The sequence below is a fragment of the Heterodontus francisci genome, chromosome 27 (assembly GCF_036365525.1).
Source record: "Heterodontus francisci isolate sHetFra1 chromosome 27, sHetFra1.hap1, whole genome shotgun sequence".
NCBI classification, from domain to species: domain Eukaryota; kingdom Metazoa; phylum Chordata; class Chondrichthyes; order Heterodontiformes; family Heterodontidae; genus Heterodontus; species Heterodontus francisci.
In genome coordinates, this window is record NC_090397.1 from 26,163,018 (window position 1) to 26,185,018 (window position 22,001).

Consider the following 22,001-nt stretch of genomic DNA (forward strand, 5'->3'; position numbering starts at 1 on the left):
GAATTGCTGACTTCTACTTTATCAAGCTTGGGAAAATATAATAAACTATGACAAGTGAATTTTGTGAGACCCAAAATTAGCACAAATCTTAGGCATCCATATGAATGTTTATAAATGAAAGAAAAAGCACAATAAAACTAAGAATATTTGTAACATACAATTATTTTGAAGATCTGGAGTTAGCCCAAAGAACTATAGAAATCTCTAAGTTGAAATTACTTCTATAACCCTGCTGGTTTTTAGTTTGTATTAAAAGATATATTGTATGCTATTAATGTAGGAGAACTAAAAATAACCATATAAGTAAATAATTGATATGAAAACCTCCATCATAAGCTAAAGTATCAAGGATCAGTTTTTCTACTGTACCTCATCCCAATTTACACATTACAGATGTATACACTTTGAAATGTTCCAGATAAAATTTCTCATACATACCTGCCAATCTAGAAAACCAACAAAAGCTTACCAACATCTTATTAAAAATCTATCACCTGCCAAAAAGCTGACAACTCATGACCAGCCCTGATTATCAGGCTATGGTATGTAAAAATATGTAGTTGGATAGATTAGTTACAGTTCACATAAGATCCCCTCCAGACTCAGTTCCCAGATACATTGGCTGGAATTTTATTTACCCCATAAGGCACTGGTAGTCAGACATTTCGAGAAAGCTGCCTGTAGACCCTGTGTTGGATACTACCTCCTTTGAGTTGGATCTCTGTATCCATCCCCTCTGTCCTGTTAAGCGGCATGTGCCTGAGGAGAAAGGCAGCTGCTGGTGTGCCCCTGCTGCTTCTGGTGGTGTTGATGTCACTGCTCCTCTTGTTCCTCATCAGAGGTCCAAGGTAGAACTGCATAAGCTGTTCCCAAGCCGTAGTGAAGGCTGACAGCAGGGAAGATCAGATCAAGGTGAGTAAAGTCCAAGTTAGATGTAATGACTTCTAGAAATTTGGAAATCACCTGTGAAGCAGTGAAGATTGCCTCTCTGAACAAGTGATGTGAGCACAAGCCTTTCACACAAGCAGCCCAGCAGCTATCCAGTTTCACTGTTTAAAGGCTTTCCAGCCTGTCAGTTTCAATGAGCAATGGCTCCGTGCTGTGCTCACGCCTTGTTGACCCAGGCAACTTCCACACAGCTTGGGAAACCAGTACACTACCTGTTAAAGCCAGAATGCTGGGACAACTTCAGAATTAATTGCCTACTTCCATATTGAAATTACTTACCCAACAGCTCTGCGACTCTTGGTGCTCATCTACAAATGCACCCCAGTTAAAGCCGGAAGTGGGTGGGATTATGTTGGGTTTCTGAAACAACACCACATTTCATGGTTTTAAACCCCAGCCCGCACCCAAGCCTGTCCCACCTTGGCAGTTAAAACTCTGCCTATTCTATCTGCTGCTCCACGATTTCACAAAGGCACTCTCCTTTATTGAGTTTTTGCTGGCACTCTAATCCCATCCCTTCTCAATTAAACAGAACACTCTTCTCCCTGGTTTAAGCATGTACTTTTCTTGCTCAAACATGATTCCTGAAAAAAAAAGGTAAATGTGCTGACCACAAACAGGATCGGATAAATTAAAGAAATGAAGCATAATTCAAATTTAGCACAACCTCATCTTTTCAGCTACAACAGATTGTGATTGCATGCTACATCATCTGCAATGCCAAACTTCACAGGGAAATAAAGAGAAAGAGGTAGAAAGAAAGATAGATTTATATAGCACATATAACCTGAAAGCGCTTTATAGGCAATTAAGTATTTCTGAAGTCCAGTGTCACGCTCACGAAAAGTTTAGTGATGACAATGCAGAAACAAACTGACAAGTTGTAAAAATCAGAACAATTTTAAAAGATTTGTAGTCATCAAAATGGAGGATATGTCATATGACTCATACCACCTCCTGCCCTGTAATCCACATCCATTGTCACATAAGAATGAAATCAACCCCATCTGCATGGAAATAAGACAGATAATCACACATAGATCTGAGCTACACTCAAACAAACTAAGACAAAGGCCTTCCCCTGACTTTTCCTCTCCAACTAACCTCAACGACAATGGGGTGTGAACAGCCCTCATATCCTCAAAATGGGTCATCAAAAGGCCATTGTGCACCCAGCAAGAAATGAAACCTAAAATAACATGGGAAAAACTAACACTTGTAAATTCACCTTCAAAGGTAAATGTTTTGAGAAACAAAGGGATCTTGCCAGTACAGAACTTCAGATCAAGATCAGGCTGATCTCTCCTCAGCCACACAGAAAACATCAAAAGCTATCTTGAATTCCAACATGGGAGAGGGCAAGAAGGGGAGAGGAGGAGAGAGGGGTGTGGGGGGGTGGCGGAAGAGCGAGGACAGGGAACGGAGAGAGGGAAGGAGGGAGGGAGAGAGGGAGGAAGGGAGAGATCAGTTCCAGCCCACACAGTTGAACCATGTTGAGACAAGTTGAAAGCCAGCTACAGCGGAGACACGGGAGTTGCCTTTGCAAGAACTACTCTTCTACCTGAGAGAACTGAACTAAGCTATCAGCGCTGTCTTCAACCCAAAGAGGACTGCCAAAAGGCTGCCAACAGCCCAGTAATTACAAGACAACTATCAACCAGGTCTGCAACTGTAATTTATTTCTATGAAACAACACTTTTACACCTTGAACTCTTACCCTTTTACCTTCCATCTATCTTGTCTTGAGAGTGCATGTAAGAATGAATGCATGCATAAGTGGTGTTGCAAACATTTCAGCGAATGAATATTCTTTCATATATAGTTAATCTTCTGTTTTAAACCTACAAGAAAACCTGTCACTGTCTTTATTTGACAAGTAAAACACAGGGGTTGAAACACTAGTAACACAAAAACACGGTCTGTGGTCAATTGGGAGGTGAACAGTGGGGACGAGCCACACCATCTCCCACCTGTCCATATCAGTTATGATTGTAATGTATCTCACAGCAAGGTCCCACAAGCAGCAATAAAATAAATGACCAGATCATCTGTTTTAGGTATTGGTTGAAAAATAAATGCCAGCCAGATACCAGAACTCTTGTGCTCTTCTTCAGATACTGCTGTGGGGTATTTTGGGTCCACTTTAGAGGGCAGATCAGGCCTCAATTTAACATCTCATCCGAGAGATGGCACGTCCAACGGTGCAGCACTTTTTCAGTACTGCATGGAAGTGTCAACCTAGATTACATGCTCGAGTCTTTTGGAGCAGGGTTTGAAACTATGACCCTCTGACTAGAGGTGAGTGTGCTACCATGATGCATAAAGTTCACTCACGGGGATGTTCCTGGATTATTTAAATAACACCCAAAAGTTTAAATGACTCTAACCTCATGCTAGGCTCCCCATGGATGATTCCCTCGTCTTGTGCCCCAAACGTGCCCACAATAAAAAATTAAGCCCATAATTTCATGTTCTTCTAAAAGAGGCAATTACACAAATATTGTGTCCTACCAACTCCTTATTAACTGAAAAATTACATGATCCCCATTGTTTAAAAAACATGTTGATGCATTTTTGGGAAGTCTTGCACCAAGAAATCTAATTATGGGGTAATTTGATAAACTTAATTATTCCAAACTTCTGTACAATCTCCCAACAAGCCAATATTATTGAAGAAATGATGCAGTATAATTGGGAATGTTCTTGAAGTCAAACACCACAAGCATTCCCTAAAACACTACTGAAACACGTATCTAACCATAATCTTAGCTTCAACGTAGTATTCACACTGGGTGGAACAAAGATCAACAGACAATCTGAAAAAGACTGACTAGGATGAAACTAAATAATCCTGCAGTAATATTATCCCATCAACAGAAGAAAATTGATACATAATATATATAGTTCTGGTCACCATCACACTTTCGGAAAGATGCGAGGGTCCTTGAGAGGGTGCAGAGTGTGGGGAATTTTAGTTAGAAGGTTAGGTTGGAAAAGCTGGGGTTGTTACCCTTGGAGCAAAGGAGATTGAGAGGAGATTTGATAGAGGTATACAAGATTATGACAGGCTTAGATAAGTTAGACATGGAAAAGCTGTTCCCATTAACTGGTGGTACAAGGATGGTACAAGGACTAGGGGACACAGTTTGTAGGTTTTGGGCAAGAGAACTTGTTTAAGCAGCGAGTGGTAATGACCTGGAATTCACTGCCCATGAGGGTGGTGGAAGCATAGACAATCAACGATTTCAAAAGGAAATTGGATGGGCACTTGAAGGAAGTAAAATTGGAGGGCTACAGGAATCAAGTGGCGGAGTGGAACTGACTGGATTGCTCCGCGGAGAGCTGCATGAACTTAATGAGCTAAATGGCCTTCTTCTATGCCGTAAATGACTCACTATATTGTTATGCCCAACAGGCACACTTTACTCTAGCAATGCTACAGATTACTGAGCGTATGTCAAACATCTGAGTGTTTTTTTTTTAAAAACAATTTTAGGTTGAGACCAGGAATATTCTGATGCTGGTGATCCCAGTGGAATCGGACATTGTTCTAGCATTTGCAAGGCATACTACTGCAGCTATCCAGAAAACTGCTGACATCTACACCAAAGAAAGGCAGAAAAAAGAGAGTAAAATAACATTGCATTTATGCCAGTGCCAAATATAATTTTCTTGAAAATGTTGAATTTTTTAATGACTTTTTGAGGTCACAAACCTTATTTCCAAGCAAATCCTCAGCTTAGTAGAGGAACCAAAATGACAGTTGAAAGACTTTTCAAAAAATCTGAAGCGATTTGGTTTCCATTCTTTCTTTTATTGGAAGATTTTGCTGATTGCTTGTGGGTGAATCAATTGTTTCTTATGTCCTTGGTAGTTCCTCATTAGTTTCTCTGCAAACGTGACATGAAGTCCTGTGACACAGACCACAAGTCGTGGGAGTCAGTTGCCAGCGATCGCCAGAGCTGGCGGACAGCCATAAAGGCGGGGCTAAAGAGTGGCGAGTCGAAGAGACTTAGCAGTTGGCAGGAAAAAAGACAGAAGCGCAAGGGGAGAGCCAACTGTGTAACAGTCCCAACAACCAATTTTATCTGCAGCGCCTGTGGAAGAGTCTGTCACTCTAGAATTGGCCTTTATAGCCACTCCAGGCGTTGCTCCACAAACCACTGACCACCTCTAAGCGCTTACCCATTGTCTGTCAGACAAGGAGGCCAAAGAAAGTTCCTCATTAGTAATTCTTCTGCTTGCTTTCCTCGCATTTCATATATTCCCTACCTTCAGTTGCAATTTGTTATTTTACAAATCCAAAATTTAAGTCAATCAGCTGCAAGGAATTTGCAGAAATGTGTTTAATGGCCAACATACATGTTGGATAAAATGCAAGATTTTTTTTTAAAAGATGCATTTATTACTTACCGATAATTATACGAACATGAGCCTAGTTAAAGTGTGACTGGAATAGTGTCTAATTTGGGGGAGGCTGGTAATTTTTCAAAATATGTTTTATTATAATTGAGAGTAAACCACTTTTAAAATAATCACACTTTACATAACTAGCTACATAATTAGGACAAACATAAGCCGACTATTAGGAAGAAAGTATAATTCAAAAATGTCTTGGGACAAGTAATCATGTTTTAAACATATGAAATAGTATACAATTTCCTCTCATTTAAGTGTCAACAAAAAATAACTGTTTAAAATGAAAGTATGTTAACAAATTGGCAAATCACAGAGAAAATAATAAAACGATATGGGAAGCATATTTATCAAGATAAAAAATTTTTAAAAATTCAATGAATCTGAAGCACTCACCTCTGTGGAATATAGAACATGTGCTGAGGAGGCGGTTTATACAATACCCCTCCATGCACTGGCCATAGACCGCTCAATATCCTAAATAAAGAACTTTTTCCACAGCCATTTGGACCAGTAATAAGGAGATGCATGCCTTCATCAACCTGCAAAACAAAAATCAGATGAACAATTGCAAATTATTGCTCTAGTGTTACTGCATACAAATAATGTCCGGCATGTTTCACTCCCCAGACACTTAATTGGTCTTGGGTTTCTACCTCCATGAGACAGGAGGTTGTGCCTAATGGAGGTGCCGGCCAATCAGCGGGCTGGCAGCTCTTAAACCCAGCAGTGCCACCGGGAGCGGTGGCCACGGCTGGGACTACACCCAGCCATCGCAAGCAAGGTGAAGGACAGCCCCCAGAAGACAGTTAAGTTTTTAGGGCCTCACCAAGGACAATCGGCTGGGCCCCGCCGAGCAAGGGGGGGGTCAGTTAGAGCAGTGGGTGAAGTGTTGTGCGTAGGGGGTGGTTGGGGCTTCGGGAGCAGCCCTCCGTGGGGCATAGAGCGCCCAATCAGGAGGGCCCCCCCAACCCACAAGAAAGTTTTACCAGGCAGGGTTCTTGAGGCTTCTGTCTTCCAACCGGCGAGGGTAAAATACCCGCGGTGGCGGTAGGAAGCCCCCAAGTGCCACTTAATTGGCCACTTAAGGGCCTTGACTGGCCTGGGGTGGGCGGGCTGTTTCTCGCCACCGGCCGCTCGTTTGGAGGCCGTAAAAATCCGGCCAATGTTTCTGGTGCAATACTATATATAATTCAGAGAAAAGTATTTTAAAAATCTGGAAGAAACATGATTTTAGTTTACATCAGCATATTTTGTAACTCTTCCAAATAAAATGTTGATGATAATTAAATTATCCTACATGTGTTAAGCCTTTGGTTTGTGAAGATGAATAATAGTTGAAAATATAACTGATCACTGAAATTGGAAATAAATCTAACTTTTTTCTATTTCTATGCAGAAATTACACCAGTATACTCCAACCGCAATTTAATGCCCCAATAAAATTACTGTTACAGATGTTAAATTAAACTGAGAGACTAAGAAAAACCTGGACTAGTAGAAAGCAAATAAGGGTATTTTTCAGCATGTAAAAACTTTATTTGAGGATCTAATTATGTATAAAAATGAATTCAGGGGATAAAAAGAATAAAAGCAAAAAAAGGAAAGAAGAGAGAAAAGAAATGACAGTTTAGAAGGAAGAGATATGCTGAAAAAAAACATGAATGCATTGGTATATTTGAGTGATCGAGACCATTTTAACCAAAGCGTTCTATTTTCTTTGTTATAGAAGGTTGAGAAGTTAAGGGAATAAACCTGCCAACTGTAAGTTTTCTTTTCCCCCTATCACAGGGAGAAATCCAAGGTCACAATTCCTGCACATCTGTCAAAAGTGACCACCAACAAAAGGGGACAAAAGGGGACCCATAAAATCCATGTTCCACTTAGATTTATAAAATTGAGGGAAGTTATTTGAGAATTAAAGATGGTGTTTTAACGCTAAAAGTATGCGAGAGTAGTATATCTAGAAGTGACCGAATAAAATTATGATGAGGTTTAACAGAGTAGATGTAAAGATGTTTCCACTTGTGGGGAGTCCAAAAGTAGGTGCTCATAATGTCAGTAATAAATCCAAAAACAAATTCAGGAGAACCCAAAGAATGGTTAGAATGTGGAACGTGCTACCATAAGAGTAGTTAACGTGACTAGCATAGATGCATTTAAGGGAAAGCTGGATAAACACCTGCGGCAGAAACAAACAGAAGGATATACTGATAGGGTTAGATAAAGTAGGGTAGGAGGAGGCCTGCATGGAGCATAAGCGCCAGCACAGACCTGTTGGCTGGAGTGCCCTGTTTCTGTACTGAAAATTCAATATGCCCATCTTCTCAGATGCTACAGTAAATACGTCGACGATTCTCTGAAGATCCGTTTCTGACACAGCATTTACTGCAGCTTCATCAGCGTATTGCAGCTCAATGACTGAAGTCGGGGTGGTCTTATTTTTTGATTGGAGTCGCCGGAGATTAAATAGTTTGCTGTCCATTCGATAAATAAGCTGCACTCCAGCAGGAAGCTCGTCTCTAGTCAGATGGAGCATGGCTGCAAGGAAGATCAAAAAAAAAGAGTTGGGGCAATGACACAATCTTGTTTAACTCCTGTCTTAAACTCAAAGGGGTCTGTAATGGATCAGTTGCTAAGGATCACTGCTCACATATCATGAAGATGGCGAAGAATGGTGATGAATTTTGGAGGACATCCATACTTCAACAGAATCTTCCAGAGTGCCTCACGATTTACAGAGTCGAAGGCCTTTGTCAAGTCAAAAATGCTATGTAGAGAGGTTGATGTTTGTGACATTTTTCTTGTAGATTGCGAGCTGTGAAAATCATGTCAGCAGTGCCTCTTGATGGCCTAAATCATTGCGATTCAGGGATTAGCTCTTCAGCAAGTGTAATGAGTCGGTTCAGAAACGTTCTTGTATTGAGCTTTCCTGCAATGGAGAGCAGGGAGATGCTTCTATCATTTCCACAGTTGGATTTGTCCCCTTTCTTGAAGTTTGTCACAATCATAGCATCCTTGAGATCATTCGGGGCTTCCTCTTCATTCCAGATCTGTAGGACGAGGGTGTGGAGCTGTAATGTTAGTTCCTCTCTTCCATGCTTAAAGATTTCAGCGGGGATTCCATCACTTCCCTCCACTTTGATGTTCTTCATTTCTGTGATGGCTTTCATCACCTCCATAGGCGTTGGTGGTGTTCCGAGCTCATCCCTAACTGGATGTTGTGGGATGTAGTTGAAAACACTCTCAAACAATTGAAAAGGTCTTCAAAATGCTCCCTCCAATGAGCGTTGACAGCTTCCCTTTCCTTGATCAAGATCTCCCCCATCCTTAAGCCTCAAAGGAGCTGGTCCTTGAGCACTTGGGCCATAAATGGTCTTTGTGGCAGCAAAGAAGCCACGGGTATCATTCATGTCAACGAGATGCTGAATTTCCTTTGCCTCGTCAGCCCACCACCTGTTGTTCAAGTTACGGGGGCTCCTTTGTACCTCTGCCTTTGCTTGTTGGTAAGCCAGTTTCTTTTGCTTTGAGTTTGGGTCATTCTGCCAGGCACAGAAAGTCTTGCGCTTGTGATCAATCAGTTCTTTAATGTCCTGATCATTTTCATCAAACCAGTCCTGATGTTTCCTGACAGAAAGTCCAAGTGTATCTTTGCAGGTGTTGATGATATTGGATTTAAGGACATCCCAAGCGCTCTGTGGACACTCTTCTTCTGTTCTTGATTGAAGTTTTTCCCTAAAACATTGTTAGAATCGATCTCTTTTAATAGGATCCTTCAGAGCTTCGACGTTGATCTTTCGTGGATATCTCTTCTGTTGCATCGTCATTTGAGAGCCAGTTTGATGGGCATGATTGAACAAATAAGTTGGTGATCGATCCAGCAATCTGCAGCTCCTGTCAATGCTCTGGTGGTGCAAACATCTTTGTGATTTTGGGCACGGACAATGACTTAATCAATCAGGTGCCAGTGTTTGGACCATGGGTGTTGCCATGATGTTTTGTATTTGTTCTTCTGGCGGAACAGGGTATTGGGGATGATAAGTCCATGTTCTGCACATTTGGTAAGAAGAATGCCATTGGAGTTGACATTTCCAATTCCTTCCCTGCTAATGGTTCCATTCCAGAGACTGGAATCTCTTCCAACTCTGGCATTGAAGTCTCTGAGAAGAATAAGTTTGTTCTACTTCGGAAATCCATAGAGAGCTTGCTCAAGTTTGGCATAGAAATCTTCCATGGTTTCGTCATTGACATCTAGAGTTGGGGCGTGTGCACTGATCACGGTGGCGTATTAGCTCCTTGCCAGTTTGACACGAAGGGTCTTGAGGTACTCATTGCTTCCAAGAAGGAACTCATGATGCTGGTTGACAAGTTCATTCTTGATGGCGAATCCAACTCCAAGAATTCTGCATTCTTCTTCTGATTTTCCCTTCCAAAAGAAAGCATAGCCGCCTCAATGTTCCTTGAGCTGCCCCTCTCCAGCTCGCCGGGTCTCACTCAGAGTGGCGATGTCAATGTCATATGACCGGAGTTCTCGGGCGACAAACGCAGTGCCACACTCTGGGCATTCCCTCGTGGGTGTGTTCATTAGGGTCCTGATATTTCAGGTCCTAAACTTTACTACTTGCGTCTTTTGCATGTTTCTACTGCAGAAGGTGATCCCTCTGGGCGCGGCTATCCAGTTGGGAGAGGTGAGGCAGACTATGCTTAGTACACCTTTTCTAGCCCCCTTCCCAGTAAGGGGTGAGCAGAGTGGACCCTAGACAGGGCTGCTCAGTCACAGTTACAGCCGAAAGGCACCCCTGCCTCAGCCAAGTGTCAGACAACCACCTTGTAACTGCCGCCTCCGTGCCAGATCATGACTAGAAGCTTCCAGGCAACACAATCCTGCTCTCATCACCAATTGCTGGTCGCCAAAGGGCTTGGAGGATGTACTCGGAAAGTAAAACGCCTGCACGTGACATCTTTTAACGTGGAGAAATTGTTGCACACCAGCTTCCACATGTTTCTTGACAGAATGACACCTTGATCTAATGGCAAGGAAACCAAGACGATTGGGGGGTTTCATTCTGCAGCAGCCTCCGTTTGCCAGAACAGCCATGGAGACATTTCAGGTGGCACATCTTCCTTTGCCTGTTCTACTGTTGAGGACATGTTTGCCACAGCCCCGTCTGCTGAGTATTTCTCGGGTTCCTAACAGGCCTTCACGGTAAGCGGCCCATAGTTCACCCTGCTTCGATCGACCCTTTCTTACTCACTGTCCAGGTTCCTCGGCGAGGACGAAGTGGTGGGCTTTGGAACCCTGAAAATTCAATATAAATACAGAGACACACAAAAGAATTAGAAAAGCTTATGATACAGTTGACACATTGGTGCAGTGCAACCTGGTGACCAGTGTGTGAGAACCAATACTGACTCAAATCATCATCACGTCTGCAAATCTTCACCGTGAAATTCGGCTCAGAACTGATGAAAGGTCATCGACCTGAAATGTTAAACCTGTTTCTCTCTTCACAGATGCTGGGTATTTCCAGCAGTTTCTTTTTTTTTTTAAATTCTGTTAGGAGAAAGGCTGCTTTCTGTGATGGGGGCTGATAGTTGAAATTCCTCTAAGGCTGCAGCATGACGTGGAGATGGAGGACAGGTAATAAAGAGTACAGAGGGAGGAGGAGGAAGGTTCCCAGTGGAAGGCCCTCGCCACACTACTCCTACCTCCACCTCAGGCAGGAGCATTATCTAAGGTGCACTGCACAGCAGGGTGAGAATAGCACTGCCAATGGCAGTGAAGATAACAATGGCCTTCAATTTCTACACCAGTGGATCTGTCCAGGTGTAGCAAACAACAAGATGACAGAGGCCCTGTACAAGCTCTCTATCAATATGTTAACTGAACTTTTCTCCTTCCAAATTTTGATGGACTTGCTGTGTATTTCCAGCATTTCCTATTTTTGTTTCACACTTTCAGCATTAGCAGTTTTTCCTTTTCTCTCTATTGATAAGACAACAAAAGCTAGATGGAAAAAAAAAATCACTGTCATTAAGAACTCAATGTACCAAACTATAACTACTGATGCAAAATGTTGGGAGTAACAAAATATCAAGATCAGATTATAACTTCCTTTGAAAGAGATTGCTCAGTTACATTCAAAATATTATATATCATTTCTTGATGGTATTTTGATTAATAACATTTATTAAGAAAATATAAACAAGGACAGCCACTATTTTATGTAATGTACTACGTGCAATTGGTTTGTAATGTAATTAACAGCCAAAAGAAAGATCACCACAACACGTCATTGTGCAAATCCAGCTGAGGGTGCAAGAAAGCTCTCCTGCAAAATGTCAATTTCAGCTTCTGTAGGAAAAGCAGGAAGCAACAGGAATTAAAATAAGTCGGATGCAACATGAAACAAAATGAAGTGTGCAATACTAGAAAGTCTGAGTCCACATTCTTTCTTTATCCTTCATTAAAAATTTTAAACAGAAAATGCTTAACTTACCAACGCCCTATGGTTCTCCAGATTTTATTGATTGAAGTTTATTCTCTACATACATCAGTATAAGTCCGTTGTCCAATGGGAGAAAAAGAAAGAGACTGTGCCCTCTTAAGAGCTTTGTTTGTAACAGCTTTGCTTGAGGCACAGCCTACACCAGTCCTCAGTTCAAATCAACACAAGCATCCCGCAGAATGGACCATTCTTATACAGTGAGGAATAATCCTTCTCAAAAACAACCAAGCACTCCATGTCAGAAAAATGGAGAGAAAGAGAGCAAAAGATACACAAAAGAACAGAAATTACGGATTACGGATATGGAAAATAAACTTCCATGAAATAATGAGGAAGATCATTTTAAAGACAGTTAATATTCATTATTTCTTCATTTCTTTAACCTCTACAGAAATTAAAATTCCACTGTAATGCCAAAAATGGAGTCCAATTATTCTTGATTTGATTTTAAGCCCGCCCTTTCATTCTAAAGAATGTGTTTGGAATATTCTCTCTTTGGCCTCCTTATCTTGAGAGACAATGGATACGCGCCTGGAGGTGGTCAGTGGTTTGTGAAGCAGCACCTGGAGTGGCTATAAAGGCCAATTCTAGAGTGACAGGCTCTTCCACAGGTGCTGCAGAGAAATTTGTTTGTCGGGGCTGTTGCACAGTTGGCTCTCCCCTTGCGCCTCTGTCTTTTTTCCTGCCAACTACTAAGTCTCTTCGACTCGCCACATTTTAGCCCCGTCTTTATGGCTGCCCGCCAGCTCTGGCGAACGCTGGCAACTGACTCCCACGACTTGTGATCAATGTCACAGGATTTCATGTTGCGTTTGCAGACGTCTTTAAAGCGGAGACATGGACGGCCGGTGGGTCTGATACCAGTGGCGAGCTCGCTGTACAATGTGTCTTTGGGGATCCTGCCATCTTCCATGCGGCTCACATGGCCAAGCCATCTCAAGCGCCGCTGACTCAGTAGTGTGTACAAGCTGGGGATGTTGGCCGCCTCGAGGACTTCTGTGTTGGAGATACGGTCCTGCCACCTGATGCCAAGTATTCTCCGGAGGCAGCGAAGATGGAATGAATTGAGACGTCGCTCTTGGCTGACATACGTTGTTCAGGCCTCGCTGCCATAGAGCAAGGTACTGAGGACACAGGCTTGATACACTCGGACTTTTGTGTTCCGTGTCAGTGCGCCATTTTCCCACACTCTCTTGGCCAGTCTGGACATAGCAGTGGAAGCCTTTCCCATGCGCTTGTTGATTTCTGCATCTAGAGACAGGTTACTGGTGATAGTTGAGCCTAGGTAGGTGAACTCTTGAACCACTTCCAGAGCGTGGTCGCCAATATTGATGGATGGAGCATTTCTGACATCCTGCCCCATGATGTTCGTTTTCTTCAGGCTGATGGTTAGGCCAAATTCATTGCAGGCAGCCGCAAACCTGTCGATGAGACTCTGCAGACACTCTTCAGTGTGAGATGTTAAAGCAGCATCGTCAGCAAAGAGGAGTTCCCTGATGAGGACTTTCCGTACTTTGGACTTTGCTCTTAGACGGGCAAGGTTGAACAACCTGCCCCCTGATCTTGTGTGGAGGAAAATTCCTTCTTCAGAGGATTTGAACACATGTGAAAGCAGCAGGGAGAAGAAAATCCCAAAAAGTGTGGGTGCGAGAACACAGCCCTGTTTCACGCCACTCAGGATAGGAAAGGGCTCTGATGAGGAGCCACCATGTTGAATTGTGCCTTTCATATTGTCATGGATATTAATATGAATAATATTTGGTGAAAGCCTGCATTATTAGTCCACATGGTTGCCCGACAAATGGAATTCTACTACAATTTGTTACATGTTGATCATAATGTCATGATGAATTGGAGGGAAAAACTGGCTTTTCTATTACCTGGCAATTCTAACGCTACCAAATGATGACACAATTAGCTGCATTTTACATTCACACCACCGACATAAACAATGGCAGGCCGCACTTCGCGGAGCTGCCGCGATATTCAGCACAATACCTCATTTAAATGGTTGAGGTGGACCGCCCACCCCGATGACGTGGAGGGGGAGGGTGGTCTGCCCCGACAATGGTGTCAGCCGCCTTTGCACAGGTGCTTATGCCATTTTCAAAAGGGCTTCAAGCCCTTCCATTTACTTTAAATTTTTAAAGCTGCACTGTAATTTTAAAAATTAAATAAATTTATCCTGACCCTCTCCTCCACCCCCCACCCCCCAAAATAACTATGTAAATGTGGCTTAGGTCAGCAAGCAGCGGGTGGGCCACCACGAGGTCTCCCCGCCGCCAGCAATATCAGGCTGGGCCTTCCCCGTGTCGAGGTCCATGGTGAGCCTCTGCCGGAGGCATTTTCCGCCCCCCACTCCCACCATGACCACCGAAGTTGGGGGGGGGCTGTAAAATTCAGCCCAATGATACATATTTTAGAATCTTTTTTTAAAGGAACATATGGGATTACTTTAAGTTTATCAGCAAACTGGAGTAATAGTAACCCAGGATTATACCACTACCTCATTTAGCTGGTACAATATTCAAGAGCTTCTGAAACCCAGATGCTGTAAAATTTACATCTGAATGATGCCATGACATGTAACATTTCAACATCATAATCTTCTCTGGAATAGATAACCTCCGACATAACGTAGCAAAAAATTTTGAATCAAGTGTAAAAATTGTCAAATGCTCATCTTCAGCTGCTGCATCAATGGCTTTCCATCCTTCATAAGGTCTGAAGTAGGGATGTTTGCTGTGTTATGAAAGTGATTCTATTTTGTTAAAAAAAATTTAAAGAAATTTATAGTTAAACTGAATAAATGTTGGACCAGTGTTTTTTAAAAAAAGACAGCCATCAAGAGGACACTGAGGGAGCCGTTGGCAACAATGTTACTGATTGTCACATGACACAAATTAAAGATAGAACAGAAACCCTGGCAACAGGGGCAGAGGAGTGACAAGCGCCTCTTTGCTTGGACAAGCCCAGTAGCAGCAGAGCACGCCTGGAAGGGCAGAAAACTCAAGCTTTTTGGTTGTTGGTCAGTGTGGTTTTACCTTCTGGAGTGAGATTAAGTCAAGTCTGCTGCTGAAGTGTCAAGGAAGGACAGAAGACCACAACCCAGCTCGCTTTCCAGAAAATCCTTAAAAGACCCTGTGACGTTCACCGTGTCGATTCATCAGTCTCCTGTCTCTGAAGATAGCCTGCCAAAATTAATTCTCAACGCCACCTTATGCCAGTTTTGGAACAACATATCTCATCTGCTGTTTTCTTCAAAAATGTGCAAGTAATCTGCCCAAGTTCTTTTGTCTGTAACAGACTCTGAATTTATAAAATCCCTTTTACTTTTTCGGTTAACCCATGTATGCATATGTGTGTGTGTGTGTGTGTGTGTGTGTGTGTGTGTGTGTGTGTGTGAGTGTGTGAGTGTGTGAGTGTGTGAGTGTGAAGGGACTAAGGTAAAAAGTGAACTTTAAAATTTAAAATCTGTGTGTTCATGTTTTACTTTATTACTGGTTAAGACTTGCTTTATAATAAACTGATATTTTTGTTGTTCAGTAAAGAAACCTGGTTAGTGTGATTTATTCTGAGGAAAATAGAGTATTTGATTGACCATATTGATAAGTCGGAAAATTTAAATAATATGTCGTGACCTGTGGAGAAGTGGGACAAGAATAAACAGTGCACTCCTCCCGCCTTGGTCTAAACAGCTGATGACTGCAGTGTTCAATTCCATTCGCAACACATTGATAATGAAGCAGTTTGTGCCAGCATGCAGCAAGATCTGGACAACATTTAGGCTGGGGCTGATTAAGGGACAAGTAACATTCACACCACACAAGCACCAGGCAATGTCGATTTCCAACAAGGGAGAATCTAATCATAATCTACCATCATCCACAAATGACAGATCAGCAGTGTGATGGAATACTCTCCATTTGCTTGGATGAATGCAGCTCCAACAAAACTCAAGAAGTTCGAGACCATCCAAAACAAAGCAGCCTACTTGATTGGCAACCATTCCACCATCTTATAACCTCGAGCACCAGCATCTGGTGGCTGCAACATGTACAAGAGACACTGCAGCAACTCGCCAAGGCTTCTTTGACAGCACCTCCCAAACCTGCAATCTCTACTATTTAGAAGGACAAGGGCACTAAGTGCATAGAAACACCTCTAAATCACAATCCATCCTGACTTGGAAATATATTGCCATTCCTTATTCAACGCTGAAGCAAAATCCTGGAACTCACTCCCTGACATCCCTGTGGGGGTACCTTCACTACACAGACTGCAGCAGTTCAAGAAGGCATCTCACCAGCAGCTTCTCAAGGGCAATTAGGGATGGGCAATAAATTCTAGCCTTGCCAGTGACGCTCACATCCCACTAATGAATAAAAAAAATAAACAACACTCATTGCAGCCAAGTGCTGCAACAAGATCTCTCAAGCCACATATTCTGCAAAATGGCCATTGAATCGACTTCTGGATAACCTAAGTTTGTTGAAAACAAAATTTATAACATAAATGATAAGCTCAGTGTGGGAGGTATAACATTACCCTCTGTATGAAACCTGCTATTACATTCCATCCATTCTCGTGTCGAAAACATAATCCGATATCAGCAATACAAACATCAGGATGTGTTCCTGCAAATCCCTTATTGATTTGTTGATAAATCTGATGACAACATGTTGTCTATTCAAACACACATTGCCTAATTTTGGATCTGTTTCTGAAAGAATTGGAGCACTAGCCACACCAATGAGTCCTCCAATCATTTTATGTGCTTTGTGAGTAGTTCCAGAATCCAGGAGATCAGTACTTTATTCTACAAGTGTCAAAGATTACAGTACAATCTAATCTGAATCTTGCAAACAATTATCTCTGAAGATTAGAAAGCAAAAGCAACCATAGATTCTTGATGAACTTCCATGCCCTGCAACAGCGGAAAATGTTTTGCGGAGACCACTGAGCAATATAATTCAGTTATAACACTAATACAGAATCCACAATCATAATAAATGTCACCTGACAGCAGCTAGAGGATTTACATGCTGTATACTGATGGAATCCTGCATCCTACTGTCTAGGTAGAAAACTGAAATGTTAAGAGTATTTAGCTGGAGAGATATTATGCCGTGATGACATAAGGAACAGCAGCAGGAATAGGCCATACAGCCCCTCCGTCATTCAATAAGATAATAGTTGGTCTTGGACCTCGATTCCACTTTCCCACCTGATCCCCATAACCCTCGATTCCTCTGGAATGCTAAAATCTATCCATCTCAACCTTTAATATACTCAACAACTGAGCATCCACAGTTTTCTGAGATAGAGAATTCCAAAGCTTCACAACCCTCTGAGTGAAGATGTTCCTCCCTATCTCAGTCTAAAATGATTGACCCCTTATCCTGAAACTATACCCCCTAGTTCTAGACTCTCCAGCCAGGTTAAACAATGCATCAGCATCTATCCTGTCAAGCCTTCTAAGAATCTTACAAGTTTCAATGAGACCACTTCTCTTTCATCCAGAGAGTATAAGTCCAATCTACACAACCGCTCATCATAGAACAACCCTCTCATCCCAGAAATCTATCTAAATGAACATTTGTTGCACCATCTCTAAGATATGTATATTCTTCCTTAGATAAGAAGACCAAGACTGTGTACAGCACTCCAGATTTGGTCTCACCAAAGCCCCGCACAACTGTAGCAAGACTTCCTTATTCTTGCAGTCCAAGCCCCCTTGCAATAAAGGCCAACATGCCATTTGCTTTCTCAACTGCTTGCTGTACCTGCATGCTAACTTTGTGTTTCTTATACAAGGACACCCAAATCTCTCTGAGCATCAACATTTAAATTTCTTACTATTGAAAATTTATTCTAAGAGATTCGGTGGCAAGGGACCAGAGTTTGTGACGGGGACTGAAAACAATGGCTTCTGTTTTCCCAATGTTTCAATGGAGAAAATTTCTGCTCATCCAATACTGATGTCAGACAAGCAGTCAGACAATTTACAGACAGGGGAAGGGTCAAGAGAGGCGAAGGAGAGTAGAGTAATTTTCTAGGTAATGAGAGATATCCTGACACAGCTCAGAGTTAGAGTAAGATTGACAATATCCACAAGTATATTTAAGGTGTTCTTATAACTTATTCTCAAATTGTACTGCAGTGAGAAGAGAATAAGTCTAAGGGCAAAATAGGTCTTCTGAGATCCTCAGCCACAAGCTGATCTCGAGGCCGCACCAGTTAGATAATTTATGACAGCGCTGTGATTGTTTACTCCTTTTGAATAGACATGTTTTACACCTTAAGATCCAGGTCCATAAATTCTTGTAGTTCAGGGGTATGTTACTGGACTAGTAATCCAGAGGCCTGGACTAATGATCCAGACACATAAGTTCAAGTCCCACTACAGCAGCTGGGGAATTTAAATTCAGTTCATTAAATAAATCTGGAATAAAAAAGCTAGTATCAATAATAGTGGCCATGTCACTACCGGATTGTCATAAAAACCCATCTGGTTTGCTAATGCCCTTTACGGAAGGAAATCTGCCGTCCTTACTTATAGGTGTGACCTATGTGCGTCTCCAGACCCATATCAATGTGGTTGACTCTTAAGTGCCCTCTGAATTAGTCTAGCAAGCCATTCAGTTGTATCTCAAGGGAAATAAATGCTGACCTTGCCCGCAATGCCCACATCCCATAAATGAATTTTAAAAAACTTCTGCAGGCAAAAAATTATGAGGAGAGCCTTTTGTTTACTGCCTTTTTCAGTAATTTAAGAATGTACAAGGACGGCTATATCTAAAGAAATTATTTTCTTGATAACTATATTTGTTGATTGCTCCTTTTAAAGAGAAGAACATTCATCTTGAAATAATGATGACATAAGGTCCCACCCCTCAGTTAAGGAGCAGACAGTAACTGACAGTAATTTCTGGGACGTACTCAGAACAGGCCATTTCCCTGTTTACCTCAGTCGAATTCCTAAACGTAGGAATATTTTTCGCCCTAAAAATGAGCACTGCTTTGTTTCAATAATGGATGGCAAGCCATTTTAAATGCTACCTGACTTGCTAACCATACCTAGGATGGTTTAAAGGTGTTCTGATGGTTCCCTAAATAGGTCATTCACTTGCTAAGGGAGATATGATAGCTTTACCTGAAGGCCAAACTATAAACATAGAATTTACAACTACAGGTTGAATTCGTGAAAAAATGGTGGCCCGCCCGCACGGGCCGCATGTCACGGAGCCACTGCAATTCTAAGCACAGCGGCTCATTTAAATAGCTGGGGCAGGCTGCCTCCACACCCCTCCCAATCACGTGGAGGGGGCGGGTTGTCCGTCCCCAGCAATGGCGTCAGCTGCCTGTGCGCAGGAGCTGATGCCATTTTTAAAGGGCTGTTAGCCCTACCGGCTGATTTAAATATTTAAGAGTAAAGTGAACTAAAATAAATAAATACATTTCTTTTGCATCTCTCCGAGCCCCAATAACAATTAAATTAATTATTTGCCCTTATTCCCGCCACCCCCCCCCGCCCAAAGCACTTACCTTTGCCATCTGACCTACACCCCCCAAACTACACAAACTTTCAACGACAACCCTTCCCACCATTCCCCTAGACCCATGATATTAATTTGACCCCGTTTCCCCCCCTCCCGCACTGATAAACTTACCTTATCTCCCCCTCTCCACCCGTGTGGGGCACCTAGTTTCCCTGGATGGGGAACTGAAGGCACGGGAGTGCCGGCCACTGGGCTGAAGAACACAGCGGGACATCAGGCGGCAACGTGAGTTTCATTAATTCATTCTCATTTATTTATATATTTAAATTGGGGTCCCGTCGCCGAGCGGTGGGAGGCCATCACGAGGCCTTGCCACCACCGGTAATATTGGACCAGCCTTCCGGGCGTTGGGGTCCACGGTGGACCTCTCTCGGAGGCATCATCAGGCGCCCCCCACGGAACCTGACACCTGAGGGAGAATAAAATCCAGTCCTACATCTGTGGCGCAGAATTGCTAGGTAGCCGACCAACTCGGATGCAACCACAGTGGACTTTAGAATAATTCTATGGTCAACATAATACTATCCCAATAGTCAAAGTGTTATGGTCTTAAAGAGACAGACTAAGTTAACCACTGCTCTGCCTTAGCAACCTCGCATCAGAAACTGCTACAAACTATCAAAAAGCAACATCAAAAGATGATCAGCTATTAACACATTCCAGGTTGTGTCAAGTATGAGCCACTCTTTAACTGTGTCTGTATCACAATGCATTTGTCACACTTTTCTGATAATCTCAAATTTTCCAGGCACCAGGACCAATGAGGATAAATGGATATTGGTGAAGTATTTTTGTAACTAACAGCACACTTCATTTAGTACTGCCTCTTTTAAGCTTCTACTGAATTCTGTACTTCACTGAAAGCAATGCCACAAGAGATGTGTTATATTATGAATTGTATTAGCTGTGTTGTGTATCAAATTCCAGAAAGCTTGTGATGCTGGAGCCTACCTTTAGTCAGTTTCACATTTATTGTACAGAGCAAAAGAATTACAAACATGTAGCTCCTCACTCAAAAACCTCCACCAGTCTCAGTAAGTGCTCACGTGAGACACCAATTAACACCTTCCAGCTGTATAGAATTAAACAACTGATACACAATTAACAGATTAACATTATGGGCTGCATTTTATGAGCGCGCGGCCGCTGCTGAGCCCCCATGGTATTTCGTGCGGAGGCTCATTTAAATGGAGGGGCGGAGCGACTGCCCCTGATGACGTAGAGGGGCTGGCCGCTCCATCCCCGGCAATGGCATCCAACACCAACACCACCACCGGTGCTAATTTAAAGGGCTTCAAGCCCTTAGCAAAAATTTGAATTTTTAAAGAGAAATGATTGTTAATTGTTTTTTAAAAATAACCAAAAGCTGGAGGCCCTTTCCCAACCCACCCCCAATGGTTGCTTTATAGGCCAATATGACAAACAATAAATTTATTCCCACCCCGTACTTTCCCCCCCAACCTCATCACATTTGTCCTTCAACCCCTTCCTACCATCCCCACAGCCAATAAAAAAGGTTTTCCCCGCTCCCCCAACCCTGATCATTTCAGTCCTCCCCCTTCCCCACTAGTATCTCGCCTAGTGGAGCTCCATACGGAGTTCTGAAGGCGGGCGAGTTGTGGCTGGTGGCCGAAAAATTGGCGTGTGAAGGCCGCCGGGACAAAGTAAGTTGATTTGCATCTTATCTTAATTTTAATATTTAAATGAAGGAGAGGTTGCACCGAGGCCTTGCCGCCACCAGTAAAATGCAGCAGGGCCTTCTCGCATTGGGAGTCACGGCGGGCCGATCCAGCAAGTATTTTACGAGCCCCTCCCCTCCCCCCTTGCCGGCCATGAACCCTGATGTCGAGGGGCTGATAAAATTCAGCCTGATGTATCGGATCAACATCACAGCATTTCCAGGATAACAAACATACCACTGGCAACTAATGCCAAAATAAAGCATTTCCTGGTCAGCAATAGGAAGGCAGAGGAAAACTCTTTCTACTCTGATCCAACTCAATGTACCATCCAGACTCTCTTCAATTTTGTTTAACTACCTTACTTTATAGTACAAATTTGACCAGCACCATTTTCAGTACTCCATATTACATTGTATCCTCTTTAATATTGTTTTCTAACCTAATGTATTCTCCTATTACCTCTCTAATTGCCTTAATAGAGTCTGCTCCAAGATCTGGCAGTTGTTTTATTATTCTTTCTTCACACCCATGTTCTCATATTAACTGAAATGACATTCCCCGGAGTCCAAGCTTCCCACCATCGAAGTTCACTCTTCCACAATTCCGAGAAGATGTTGAGTCAAAAAGCATTCTAGTTTTAGCTCCTTAAGCTTACAGCTCCTTTTTGAAGGATCCTTAACTCTACTTAATTTGGGGCAACTGCATTAATCCATTGCAACTGGCTACCACCTAGTTTGATTTGAAAGTAACCCTACCCAAGATTAAAACTTCTTTTGTTCAGGGGAATTACATCCCTTCATTTCTCCTCCCATCTTTCAACAGGTTCACTGAACATTGTATCTGCTGGTGCTTGCTTCCCTGACCTCTGCCCATAACATTCTTCA

At 42.5% G+C, this 22,001-nt stretch overlaps 1 protein-coding gene across 4 annotated transcripts in view; it reads right to left on the bottom strand.

The window, feature by feature from the left end:
- Positions 1-22,001, bottom strand: part of LOC137384711 (ATP-binding cassette sub-family D member 2-like) — a 132,279-nt gene that overhangs the window by 31,469 nt on the left and 78,809 nt on the right. For all 4 annotated transcript variants that reach the window (XR_010977639.1, XM_068059019.1, XM_068059021.1 and 1 more), the window contains one exon: positions 5,761-5,906. Coding sequence is in view for 3 of the 4 variants with exons in the window: in XM_068059019.1 (XP_067915120.1) it covers positions 5,761-5,906 (146 nt within the window). In the remaining variant the exon portion in view is untranslated. The remainder of the gene's footprint in view (positions 1-5,760; positions 5,907-22,001) is intronic.